General features: G+C 31.9%; 1 protein-coding gene across 9 annotated transcripts in view; it reads left to right on the top strand.

The window, feature by feature from the left end:
• Positions 1 to 12,672, top strand: part of EVI5 (ecotropic viral integration site 5) — a 214,385-nt gene that overhangs the window by 149,215 nt on the left and 52,498 nt on the right. Inside the window, exons 19-20 of one of the 9 annotated variants that reach the window (XM_081305339.1) lie at positions 7,551 to 7,587; positions 8,517 to 8,568. The exons of the other annotated variants lie outside the window; for them this stretch is intronic. Of the exons in view, the coding sequence (XP_081161465.1) occupies positions 7,551 to 7,587; positions 8,517 to 8,568 (89 nt within the window). The remainder of the gene's footprint in view (positions 1 to 7,550; positions 7,588 to 8,516; positions 8,569 to 12,672) is intronic. 9 annotated transcript variants of the gene reach the window in all.

Here is a 12,672-nt window from a genome sequence, read left to right on the forward strand (position 1 = left end):
ATCTATGAATTTGACCAGTCTATCTACCTCACATAAATGGAATTATGTAACTTTTTTGTGACATTTCACTTAGCATGATGTCCTTAAGGTTCATTTGTATTATAGCATGTGTCCAAATTTTCTTCCTTTTTAAGGCTGAATAACATTTCTTTGTGTGTATATACTACATTTTGATTATGTATTCCTTCATTGCTCCACCTTTGGGCTATTGTGAATGATGCTACTGTGATCATGGGAGCACAAATATCTTGGGAGTCCATGAATTTACTTCTTTTGAGTATATATAGCACTTGGAAATAGAATTTCTGGATTATGTAGTTCTACTTAATTTTTTTTTGTGAAATAGTTATACTGTTTTTGAAAGCAACTATATTATTTTACATTCCTACCAGCAGTACATAAAAGTTCCATTTTCTCCATATCCTTACCAACGCTTGCTAATTTTCGAGGGGTTTTTAAAAATAATCTGACATTGGGCTGGGGATGTGGCTCAAGTGGTAGCACGCTTGTCTAGCATGCGTGAGGCACTGGGTTCGATTCTCAGCACCAGGTAAAAATAAAATAAAGGTATTGTGTCACCTAAAACTAAAAATAAAATATTTAAAAAATAATAATAATCTGCCATTCTAAAGGGTATGAAGTGGTAGCTCTTTGTAGCTTTGATTTGCATTTCCCTAATAATTGGTAATGTTGAGCATCTTTTTACTTGCTTGTATGACATTCCTTTTTCTTCTTTGGAGATCTATGCATTCAAGTCCTTTATCCAGTTTTGAATCAGGTTGTTTGTTGGTGATGAGTTAGTTGTAGGACTTACTTATGTGTTCTAAATATCAATCTCTTATGGATATATGGTTTGCAAATATTTTCTCTCATTCTATGGATTATCTTTTTCTTTGTTGATTTGTACTTTGATGGACAAAAGTTTTTAATTTTCCTGAAGTCCAAAACTTTTGCAAAAATCTGTTTTCTGTTTTTGTTGACTGCTTTCCAAGTCCATTTTTGAATGACAGTTTATTGTATATCTATATTGTCAAAGCTGTTTTTCAAAGAAAATTCTGAGCTTTAAAAGGAAATATATTAGTTAGGTGCAGTAGTGTGGCCTGTCATCCCAGCAGCTCGGGAGGCTAAGACAAGAGGATTGTGAGTTCAAAGCCAGCCTCAGCAAAAGCAAGGCACTGAACAACTCAGTGGAACCCTGTCTCCAAATAAAATACAAAATAGGGCTGGGGATGTGACTTAGTGGTCAAGCAACCCTGAGTTCAATCCCGGTACCAAAACAACAACAACAACAACAAAAACATATTATTTTGTCATCTCAAATGTCCTCCTTATTGTACAATATGGTAAGATGAGAAGTTTCCGATATATAATAAGTATTATGTTTAAAAATCTGTGTCTTTCAAATTGGGTGAGTTGTTTTGTTTGATTATTTGAGACAGGTTTTTGCTATGTTACTCAGGCTGTCTCAAAATCCTGGGCTCAAGTGATTCTCCTGTCTCAGCTTTGCCCTCTGAAGTAGCTGGGACTATAGGTATTGAACCATGGCTCCTGACTCAAAATGGGTTTTTTTTGTTTGTTTTGCTATACTTGGGATAGAACCCAGGGTCATTCCAGCTAACTACCAACTAACTATACCCGAAGCCCTTTTCATTTCTTAGTCACTTTAAGTTTCCCAGGCTGGCCTCAACTTGTGATCCTCTTGTCTCAGCCTCTAGAGTTACTGGGATGGATTCCAGTTGTGCACCACTGTGCCAAACTTTGGTTCAAAGTTTTTTTTTCTTATTACATTTTACTCCAAATCACAGTGTAATTTTTGTTGCAACATTTAGAATTTTATTTTCATCTGAAATTTCCTTTTGTTCTTAAATCTCAATTCAAAATTCAGTTAATTTGAAAATTTCCATATTATATTATAACCTAATTTTTTGATCTCCATCAAAGTTATGATGTTATAATATGTATACATTTATAAAAAGGTATCCTTTATGTTTTTTTGGTAATACTCCCCATAAAGTGTACACTCAGAAATGAACAATTTGCTTAATATACTTATAATCAGTTATTTAAATCCAGCTACCATGTACTAGTCCAGTTTTACTTTTCTGACATCAAGAAAATTATACAAATTTGCCATGTCTATATATCTTAGTCATAAAATAGCAAGATTTAAATCACTTCTTTTGTTGATTCTAAAATACTTATTAAAATGAAGAACTTGGCATGCTGTATGTTTTGTTTAAAGTGAACTATATTTGCATCATTTTAGAAAAATAAAAAGAAGGTGCATGGTATTGGGGTGTTTTTTTTTAGCATCTCCTCAACCTGTTGCCCCAAACCAAGCCCCTGGCAGCTACCATTCTACTTTGTAGGTATGAGTTCAACTTTTTTAGATTCCTCATATAAGTAAGATCATGGGATATTAATCTTTCTATGCCTGGCTTATTTCACCTAGCATAATCTCCTCCAATTTTATCCATTTTGTCACAAATAATAGGAATTCCTTCTTTTTAAAGACTGAATAGCATTCCATTGTGTATACTTACTTCATTTTCTTTTTCCATTCATCCACTGATGAATACTTAGGTTGGTTCCATATCTTGGCTATTGTGAATAATGCTACAGACATATCTCTTCAACATACTAATTTTATTTCCTTTGGATATATAACCAGTAACAGGATTGATGGATCATATGGCAATTCTATTTTTAATTTTTTTGAGGAACCACCATACTATTTTCCATAATGTATATGCTAATTTATATTCCCACCAGCAGTGTACAAGGATTCCCTTGTCTTCACAGCCTCTCCAACACTTGTGATGTTTCATTATTTTGATAATAGCTGTTCTAACAGGTTTGAGATGATGGAATTTTTTTTTTTTTTACTATTAATAGGAGTATGTTAGCAGCAGTTTGCTCACTGTTGGTGAAGTGATCACTGAAATCCTGATTTATAGATTTACTGGTTATTTTTTCATCTATCACTGCTTGTCCTTATCCTTAGGTCATTGTTCACCTCTTCTTCCTCCTTGCATTCTCTCCTCCTCTGGCTTTCCTAATACCACTTATTTTTGTTTGTTTATTTGGTTGGTTTTTTTTTTTTTTTTTTTTTTGGTGCTGGAAATTGAACGCAGGGCCTTGTTCATCCAAGCCACATACTCTACCAACTGAGCTATATCCCAGCTCTCTAACACTACTTATTTTTTATTCTCTTCTTTCTTGTTTAACTGTTGTTTCCAGTCCTCTCTATCCATTCTGAGTGTTTGTGTTCTTGAGAATCCAAGTTTCGGGCTCTTAAAAACTATGGAAATGAAAGGTCTCATTTACATCTTTGTAACAAAGAATTATAATTTATCTCCAGCCTTAACCTCTTTCTCCTATCAGTTTTTAAACCTTTTGAAAAAATTATTAAGCACAATATCTACAGAAGTTCATAAAACAAAGCTACATTAATATATTTTTAAAACTTCACATTTAACTGCTACTAAGGTAAAGATAGGGAACAGTGCTTCTGCTTAGGGAGTCCACCCACTCACACCCTACTCCTTCTGACTTTCATGACGGTCATTCCATTACTGTTCCTCTGGTTTTGTCACCTTTGTGTGCATTTCTGATCCATACAGTTTAGTTTTCCCAGTTTATCAATTTTGTATGAGATGATATTAAATATTTTCTTTTGTGTCTTTTCTTTCATTGTTCAACTTTGATTTTCTAAGTCCTCATTTTTATTGTTGCATGCATTTTCATTTTTAAAATATAGCACAGTGTATTTACTTATTTTACTACTAGTGGAATAAGTAAATCGGGAATTTCCAGGTTGGTGTTATTGTGCACAATGCTCTGATGTTGAATAATTATGCACACTGCATTGGTCATATGTACACAAGTTTCTCTAGCATGTATACCAAGATGTGGAGTTGCCAAGTTGTAGGGCTTACGAATCTTCAACTTTATTTTTCCAAAGTGCTTGTAATAGTTTAGACTCCCAATAGCTGCATATGAAAGTTCTTGTTGTTCCACATCCTCCCCGGTGCTTGATGGTGTCACACGGTTTATTTTTGCCAATCTGGTGGGTATGCAGTGATCTTTTGTCACAGTTCTAATTTACATTTCATTACTAAAATGGTTAGCCGTTTGGGTTCCTGTTTTTGTAAAGTAACTGATAAGGTTTTTTGCTTATATTTTTATTAGGCTGTCTCTTGTTTATGGATATATAGTTTCTTATATATTAATGTTCTTCAAATGTTTTGCGAATATCTACTCTTAATCTATGACTTGTCTTTTGTCTTTATCATGTATTTGGTAAATAGGCCAGTAATTTGAATAGTTCCACCTGAAAGTTGTACAACACTTTGAATTAAACGTGTTTAAAGTCAGACATGTTTGTTTCATCCATAATGTTTTCCTTCTTTCATATCTCAAGTCTTGATTAATGGATCATCTCTTATCAAATTATTCAACCTACTAGTAACTTCAGGTATCTTTTTTACCCTATAACATAATATGTATAGATAAGGTGTGCAAGTTTTCCACATGTTAGTAGATAACAAATTATTTTACAAAGTGCTTATGCTAGTTTACTTTCCTACCAACATTTTACCTAATCCTATGGATTTTACTTTAGACAATTCTTAATGGCTTATACAAGTTAGAGTGTCTCATCGAAAGTTTCATTCCTGTAAAAGAAAAAAATCTTGAGTAAGTCTAAAACTAAATCAGAGGTAATTTGAATGATTTTAAAATGTTTTGGGCTGGGGGTATGACTCAGTAATAGAGCATTTGCCAAGCATCATGGGTGAGGCTCTGGGTTCTATTGCCAGGGAGTGGAGGTACAGCTCTATTTTGAATCATTCATAGCATTTCTATTTCCCTCACCATTCTGGTAGTTCACCTACTTACCCCTTACTTGATCTGTTTAGTAACTTCCCATGCAGCATCTTTTACTCCAGTCTCAGCTTTTCTACAGAAATATTAGAGCTATCTTCTAAAACATTAAAACTTGTGTGGACTGCCTTTTAGCTATCAAATCACATTAAAACTTCTTATCGTGAAATCCTTATCTTTTCATTTTTAACTAAACATTTTTTAACTTTACTTCTCACTACTACCTAACCAATCCTCTGAATAAACACTATGCACTCCAAATTATCCTGTTCCTGCAACTTTCATATTATTTCAAAATTGTGTACCCATCTGAATGCTGCTCTATCTTCCTAAATTTCTATTTTGTCTACTATTTTTTTAATTTGTTTTAATTAGTTACACATGACAGTACAATGACTTTGACATACATTTGAATCAGATGGGATATAAAATCTCATTTTTCTGAGTTATACAGGTTGCAGAATTTTGGGGTAGTTCTCCTTCTCTTTTAGGACTTAGGACTAAGTGCTCTTTGGTTAACTTGCTGTTAATTCATTTAGCAAGTATATTTTCAGTAAATATCTCAGTGCTGCAGCATTTATTTATTTAATGCTGGTTAAGATTCATAATAGATCTTTTGTTAAAACCTGAAGAGCTCCCTTGTTGGTTATAAAAGCATTATATTTTAGATGACTTTTAGTTGTGGAAATACCTTAAACCATTTTCAAGTTCCACTAGGGGGAGAACTCAACCTAAAGATTTTTATATTTCAAATCCCTTTCAATTAAGTTTTCTAATTAATGGTAATCTTTTGTGAATTAAACTTTTTCTCATAAACCAAATTTTCTCAAATTCATTTAATAAATTTTATTATTATATAATGTATTGTTATAATCCTGGTTTTTAGTATAATTGTGAACATCATACTTTTGTAAACATATTTAGATAAAGGAAATATGTTAGGTGAAGAAATACTCATTTTTAGAAGTAATCTAATTTTCTATAGTGTATGTACTTACAAAGATTACATTTATTAAATTTGTTTTCAAAGATTCTTCAGTCAACTTCAAACTTTCAGTCTGATTAAAGTTCATAATCTACCTCTTTTATTATTCTGACATAACTATATCCATATTATTCTACTTAATATTCTCTAAATACTGCCTCCTCTCTCCCATCTTTGAAAAGGCTGTTTTATCTTAGTGTCTTAGAAATAACTTAATCATTTTTAAGTGTAAAAGCTTTCAGATTTTAGACATTTCCTGGCACTGTTTTTAAAAGTTACTGCCACCTACTTTTCTTTCTTCTCAGACAGAATGAGTTACCATTCTGCTAGTGCTTATTTGGGAACAGATTGTGCACCTATAAAATTAAGGTGTTGAATTCCAAGGTATCATCAAATACATGAAATTATTATAATATGTATGTCATTTTAATATTTTTTTCCAGTTCACAGTTACTGTTATGAATTTCAGTTGTTATATAGTCATCTTGCTTCATTCAAGTCTCTAATACTTGCTCAGATAAAGCTTGCTTGGCCAAATTTCTGTCTTGATAACATTCTCATCCTAAACACTATACTCTTAAGCTACCTTTTTTTTTTCATAAGTTATTACTTTTTGCTGTAAGTTGTACATATTTTCACTTTTTAATTAAATATATTTTAGCTGCTACATAAAGCATAATAATTGTATAATTTATGGAGTACTATGTGTTGTTTGGATACATATATACATTGTACAACGTTTAAGTTCAAGACCAGGTCAGGCAGTGTAATGAGACTCTATCAGAAAAAAAAGAAAGAATTGAGTTCTTTGTTCTTTCTATAATATATAATAATATTATATATATATATATACACACACACACACACACACACTGATTTCTGTCCACTGTGAAACCCTATTCTAATTTTTCATTTTTTATATATTTACCATGTTTCATAATATTATTGACAACTTTAATTCTTCCAAATACTCATAATAAAAATAATAAGTAGTATTACTGAATATTTGATACATACCAGGCAGTGTTCTCAGCCAGTTAAGTATTTGTACTTATTTAATGTTTACCACATCCATTTAAGATAGGTTTTGTTAATGTCCTCATTTAATAGTTCAGTAAACTGAAACCTAGAGGACATTTTAAAATGAAATTTTGTTGTTTGAGGCCCACTCTTTAAATCTTTTCAGGATTAAAATGAATTTTTTTCTTTGTATTAGGACATACTGTCATTATAGTTTTTAAAATTTTCTTAGTAGTATATTAAGAGTATACTCTGCTGTATAACTTTGCTTATTATATAGCTACAGTTATTACAAGTTCCTTGTTCATCAATTTATATCTTTTAGTTCCTTTCCATATCAGGACAAAGTTTAACTCCTGACTCTTCTTAATGAACCCTTTTGCTCTGATTTCTGTCTACCTTCCTAACTTTATTTTCACTTTCCCCAGCATACATACCCTGAACTTGAGCCATGGTATCCTAGTTAAGAATCCTTCAAATCTTTCATCCCATGACACTTAGTATTGTTCTTCCCACCCTTGACCTTGTTTGTCCTGTTGTGATCAGCCTTTCCTAATAACAACCCAGCTGATTTTTTTTTGTGTGTTTGCTCTTCTAACATACTCTGTTACAGACCTCTCTTATTCAATTGTCCCATCCTACTGTAATTAATTTTTTTTAGCTTTCTGGTCTCTGTGTACATCCGAAGCTCAATGAGAGTAAGGACCATTATTTAGCTTTATATTTCTAATATCAACATACTAAAGATAATCAAAATGTGTTTATTTACTGAAAGAATGAATGTATAATTGTTTAGTTCCTAAAATATCAATTTGCATTTTCATGTTCTCATTAAAAGCTCAGATGTGAAGAACAGATTAAATTATTAATTTAAATGGGGTGTTGATGATGATTCAGTGAAGATTTATGGAGTACCTACCTTGTGCCAGTCACTATTCAAAACACTTTACCTAGGTTAGTGAACAAAACACAAAAATTTCTTTCCTCATTGAACTTCATGGTAGAAAGAAAAATTAGATGAACAAAATAAATTAAATCACATTGTGTATAATTAGGAATTGGTGAATACAATGAAGAAAAACAATAGGAAACGGAGGATGGTAATGATATGAGTTGGGGACTGTTGCTATTTTTATTTTGTCGCCAGGAAATATTCATTGGAACCTGACATTTAAACAAAGATTTGAAGCAGGTGAGACAGGCAAATTTAGGAGAATTCTCTGCTAAGAGTAAGGGCAAAGGGCCTACAGGCAGTGGGAACCATGTCAGAACAGAGCCTCAAGTGGAGCAAGAAGGCAAAAATAGAGGAAGTCCAGAGGTAAGTAGGGCCTATTATATACTCTAAGAACTTGGCCTTTCTCTGAATAATGTGGAAAATCATTTGAAGGGTTTTGAGCATAGTGTGATTGAGTTAGATGACATTTAATCTATTAAAAAGATTTAATTGAACTTGATTCAGAAAAATTATAAGCCCATGTAGTATTTAGATTGAAGGAAAATGGTAACTAAAAATTAACTTTTTTCCTTCTGTTGGTAGAATTTTCTACCTTCTATTGATATGAATGTTATTTATTATTTGAACACTTTATTTTTACATCAGTACAAATAGAACCATTTTACTTTCCAGGTAGTGGGACAAAACACAGAAAAGTTAATTTTTGTTCAGTCAAGGAAAATAGGTGAGAATTGAACCCAAGCTTCTTGATAGTTAACCTGGAAATGAGTTTGTATTTTGGTTATTATAAAGATAAGCATATTGATTTGTCATAACCATGTTTTAAATCTGCTATAGCACATCTTTAAATTTATGCTACTTTGTTACAACTAATGGAAAGATTTTCATTTAAAACAGTGTAGGTCTATTCAAATCCAGCTTTTGGTTCTCTTCCTGGTACCCAGTAACATTTACCCACTTTCGTTAGTTTGCCCAACAGTTAACCTCTAGGGATGCCTCAGATGGGCAATACCCCAACCACTCTTGACTTAAGAAAACACCTACTCAAAATTCTGTTCTGACATAGAATGCAGCAGCTAGGTTTAAATCAGTGTACCCAGATCAGCACGTAATTTTGGCAGAGATAGAAAGGAAGTGATAAAACCATTACTATTAACTTTAAAATATTATATTTTTTAAATTATGCAAAATTATGAGATTACTAAGTGATGGATTTTACCGTAAAACTTTGTAATTAATCTGTACTTTCCAATTTCCTGAGCTAATTTGTTAATAGTTTAATGAAGGATGAGAGTTTATATGCCAAGTCTAAGCTAACACACTTCTTTTTTGGAAGATACCACCACCACCACAAAACAACACTTATTTTTGGTTACCAGTTTGAACAACTTAAATGTTAAAATACTTTTTTATCTTTCTTTAAGAATTTTTCAATTTTAAGCATTTTTAAATTTGAGAAAATAGCTATTTTGTATCTGGTCTTTTTTTTCATGGGAAATTTTTTTAGTATATTTTCATTGTACAGAATAATGGGTTTTGTTGTAGCATATTCATACATGCTAAGTAATTGTATCTAATCTTAACACTGATTCTCAACAAAGAAGTTGGATATATAGACACTTTTACTCAACTTGCTACTTTGTCATTAGGGATTGTGAAATTCTGTTCAAATTTTTTTTCCCTAAAATGCTCAGTGATGATTCTTTGTTATCCAACTTCCATCTGCAGTTAATTTTAAAGAGAGGTTTTTAGAATGTTGCTTCAACTAGAAATGAAAATTATCATGGACATCCCCTAAGACCAACTCATAGCAAGGTCTCCTTAAGGAAGGAGGATAAAATCTTAAGTACCTTAATATCAGTGATCATCTTGCACTTATAAAAATTAGCTCATGTATATCTAGCATTCAGATTTTGATTTCTAATGCCATTCTTCAGTAAATGGAACTAGGAGTCCTCAAAGAAATGACTGATTCTGTAACTATGTCAGGAAAGTACAAGATAAGCCTATAACATCTTGTAATGCCAGAAAGTAAGGAAATGCTCAAGGAAAGCTTTTAGGGGTGTATTAAAGAGACAGAGGAGCCCTCTTGAAAGAGCTCCTAATGGGCAAACAGAACAATTTGAGGGGAAAAAATACATTTAAAGTAGTAGTGGATTTTTAACCCAGAGTATAAAATAAATGTTTGTCCATGTGATATAATGATGGAATAAATTAATAAATGGGGCAGTAGAGACAAATATGCAGAAGGATTCCAAGTAATTTTTGTAGATACTCTGTCCTCAAGAATGGAAAATATGAATCTCTACTCCTCAAGTGGACTACACATAGTGACTTCCCTCCAGAAGGTACTGTTTGGAAAGTACAGGGGTAAAAGAGTAACCTTGCAGTGCAGAAACCGAAAAACACTACTTAAGCGAGATAATCAAGGATAACATCATCAGTCACAAATCACACTGGTATTTATACACCCTTGCTATGATGTGATGTGGTGAAAATGGAAACTTCATCTCCTTAGTCTTCCTCCCAGTAATCTATAACCTTAGTGTTAAGCATGAGAAAAGTATCAAATTCCAGTGTAGACATCTTCCAAAACACCCGAATGGTAACATCTCCAACCTGTGAAGATTATGAAAAGCAACCATAGTCTGAGAAACTGTTGGAGGTAAAAGGAACCTAAGGAAAATAACAAATAAATATAGTATAGTATTTTGGATAAAATCCTAGAACAGGAAAAAAAAGACAGGTTTTAAAAGAAGCAAATCAAGCTAGTGGCACATGCTTATAATCCTAGTGACTTGGGAGGCTGAGGCAGAAGGATCGTGATTTTGAGGCCAGCCTTAGCAACGTAGCAAGACCTTGTCTCAAAAGAAAAATAAAAAAGAGCTAGAGGAGCTGGGGTTGTGGCTCAGTGGTAGAACAGTTGCCTAGCATGTGTGAAGCCCTAGGTTTGATCCTCAGCGCCACATAAAAAAATAAATAAAATAAAGGTATTGTGTCCATTTACAACTAAAAAAAAATTTTTTTTTTAAAAGAGGTGTAGCTCAGTAGTAAAGGCCTCTAGGTTAAATATCTAGTACCCACCACTTACATACACATATACACACATATATAAAATATATGAACAACTATGGATTTTAATTAGTAATAGTGTATCAATATTGGGTCATCATTTATAACAGCATAATATAAGATGTTAATCATAAGGGAAACTGAATGCCTGGGGTATATGAGAACTCTTCTCATTTTTTTCTGTAAGTTAAAAGTATTCTAAATATGTCTAATATTAACAAAATAGTATATGTGATTTCATGGTTTTTAGAAACTTATGGAATTATATAGTTTTAAATATTGATCACAAAATTGATTTATTTCTAATTAAACTATAATTTATAAGAAACATTTTTCTAGCTTTTAGACTTTATGTAAATGCTGATCTTTTCATTTGTGTCCTTATCTGGTCCTATAAAAAGTATCACTTTAACACATTCTGTATGTGTGTGTATGTGTTTATGTATTTCTCTTTTGAAATGGGATCAGTCTTAACATTGAAAAGTGCTAGAGGAAAAAAATCCAATTTCTTTTCTCCATTTTACATTTTTTGAAGATATTTTTATGAATTTTTTTGATTACTAAAAAGAATATTCAAACCTTTGTGTCCATGACTTTAAGTTACAGGAAACTATTTTGAAAACTTATTGGTAGTACGTGATATGAATATGATTTGTGTTTAGATGTTTCAAATGAGTCACCTTGAAGTCACGAAGAGGCTAACACTTACCACATTTACCGTTCTGATTAATTTTTCTCGGGGTTAAGTACAAATCAGTAGTAACTTACTATGGCTTAGTGGTTGCTATTGATGTTTCAGTTTGGTTATATTGATTAATAAAGTTGATTACTTATCACATTTCACGGATTTACTCAAATCATTGGGTTTTGTTCTGCTATAGTAATTTCATATGCAGTTATAACTTGCTTTGAACATTTTTGCTTTAATGCATGAATTGAAAATAACAAATTAGAATGTAAAAATTCTGCCATGTTGCAAGTTAATATGATGGCCTCTGTGACCGTTGAACCTAGTTTCATAAGACGGTCTTTAAAAAAAAGTGTTATTTTAACCTTTAAAACAGTAAAGGAATTGTTTTTTAAGTTATCTCTAAAACGGTTTGATTTTTACAAAACTTAGAGAAGTTCACTATACTTTGTGTACCATAATTTAAGTTTTTATTAGACTTTTCATCTGTGGATATAATATAAAACATTTTTTAAACATAAGCTTTACACTTGTATTTGAGACTAAGCAACCTGCATTGTGTCATGACCCATCTAATACCACAAACCTTCTGTAATACTGCTCCCAGAGAAAAACCCACATCCTATGTATAACCTTAGATTTATTTTGAAATCTCTATGAAAAGAGCATAAGGAGATTACTAATTGTTTCTGTTATTTCCTTTAAGGGTGTGATGTCTATCTGTAAGCGATGTTTTCAATTTTAATTGCCAGGATTAAAATGTTAAGATGTATTAAGTAGTTATTTCATGTTTTAAAGTTAATATGTAAGACCTTAATAACTAATTATCAGCCTTTGAAAAATTGAATTTCTGAAGGAAATTCAAAAAAGGAGAAGGCTGTGGCACTTCCAGCAGCCAATACATGCAATCTAAAAAAAACAATGGCTAGTACGATACTAGTAAAAATTGCAAATTTAAGTGATAAACTACCTTTCCTTTATATCTTACTAATTCCTGTTCTTACTTTTATTTGTACTCTAGATTTGTGTTCTTTATGTAAGTTCTTAGGATGGGTGCATAGTTCCAAC

Source organism: Spermophilus citellus (genome assembly GCF_964194105.1).
Source record: "Spermophilus citellus genome assembly, chromosome: 9".
NCBI lineage: Eukaryota > Metazoa > Chordata > Mammalia > Rodentia > Sciuridae > Spermophilus > Spermophilus citellus.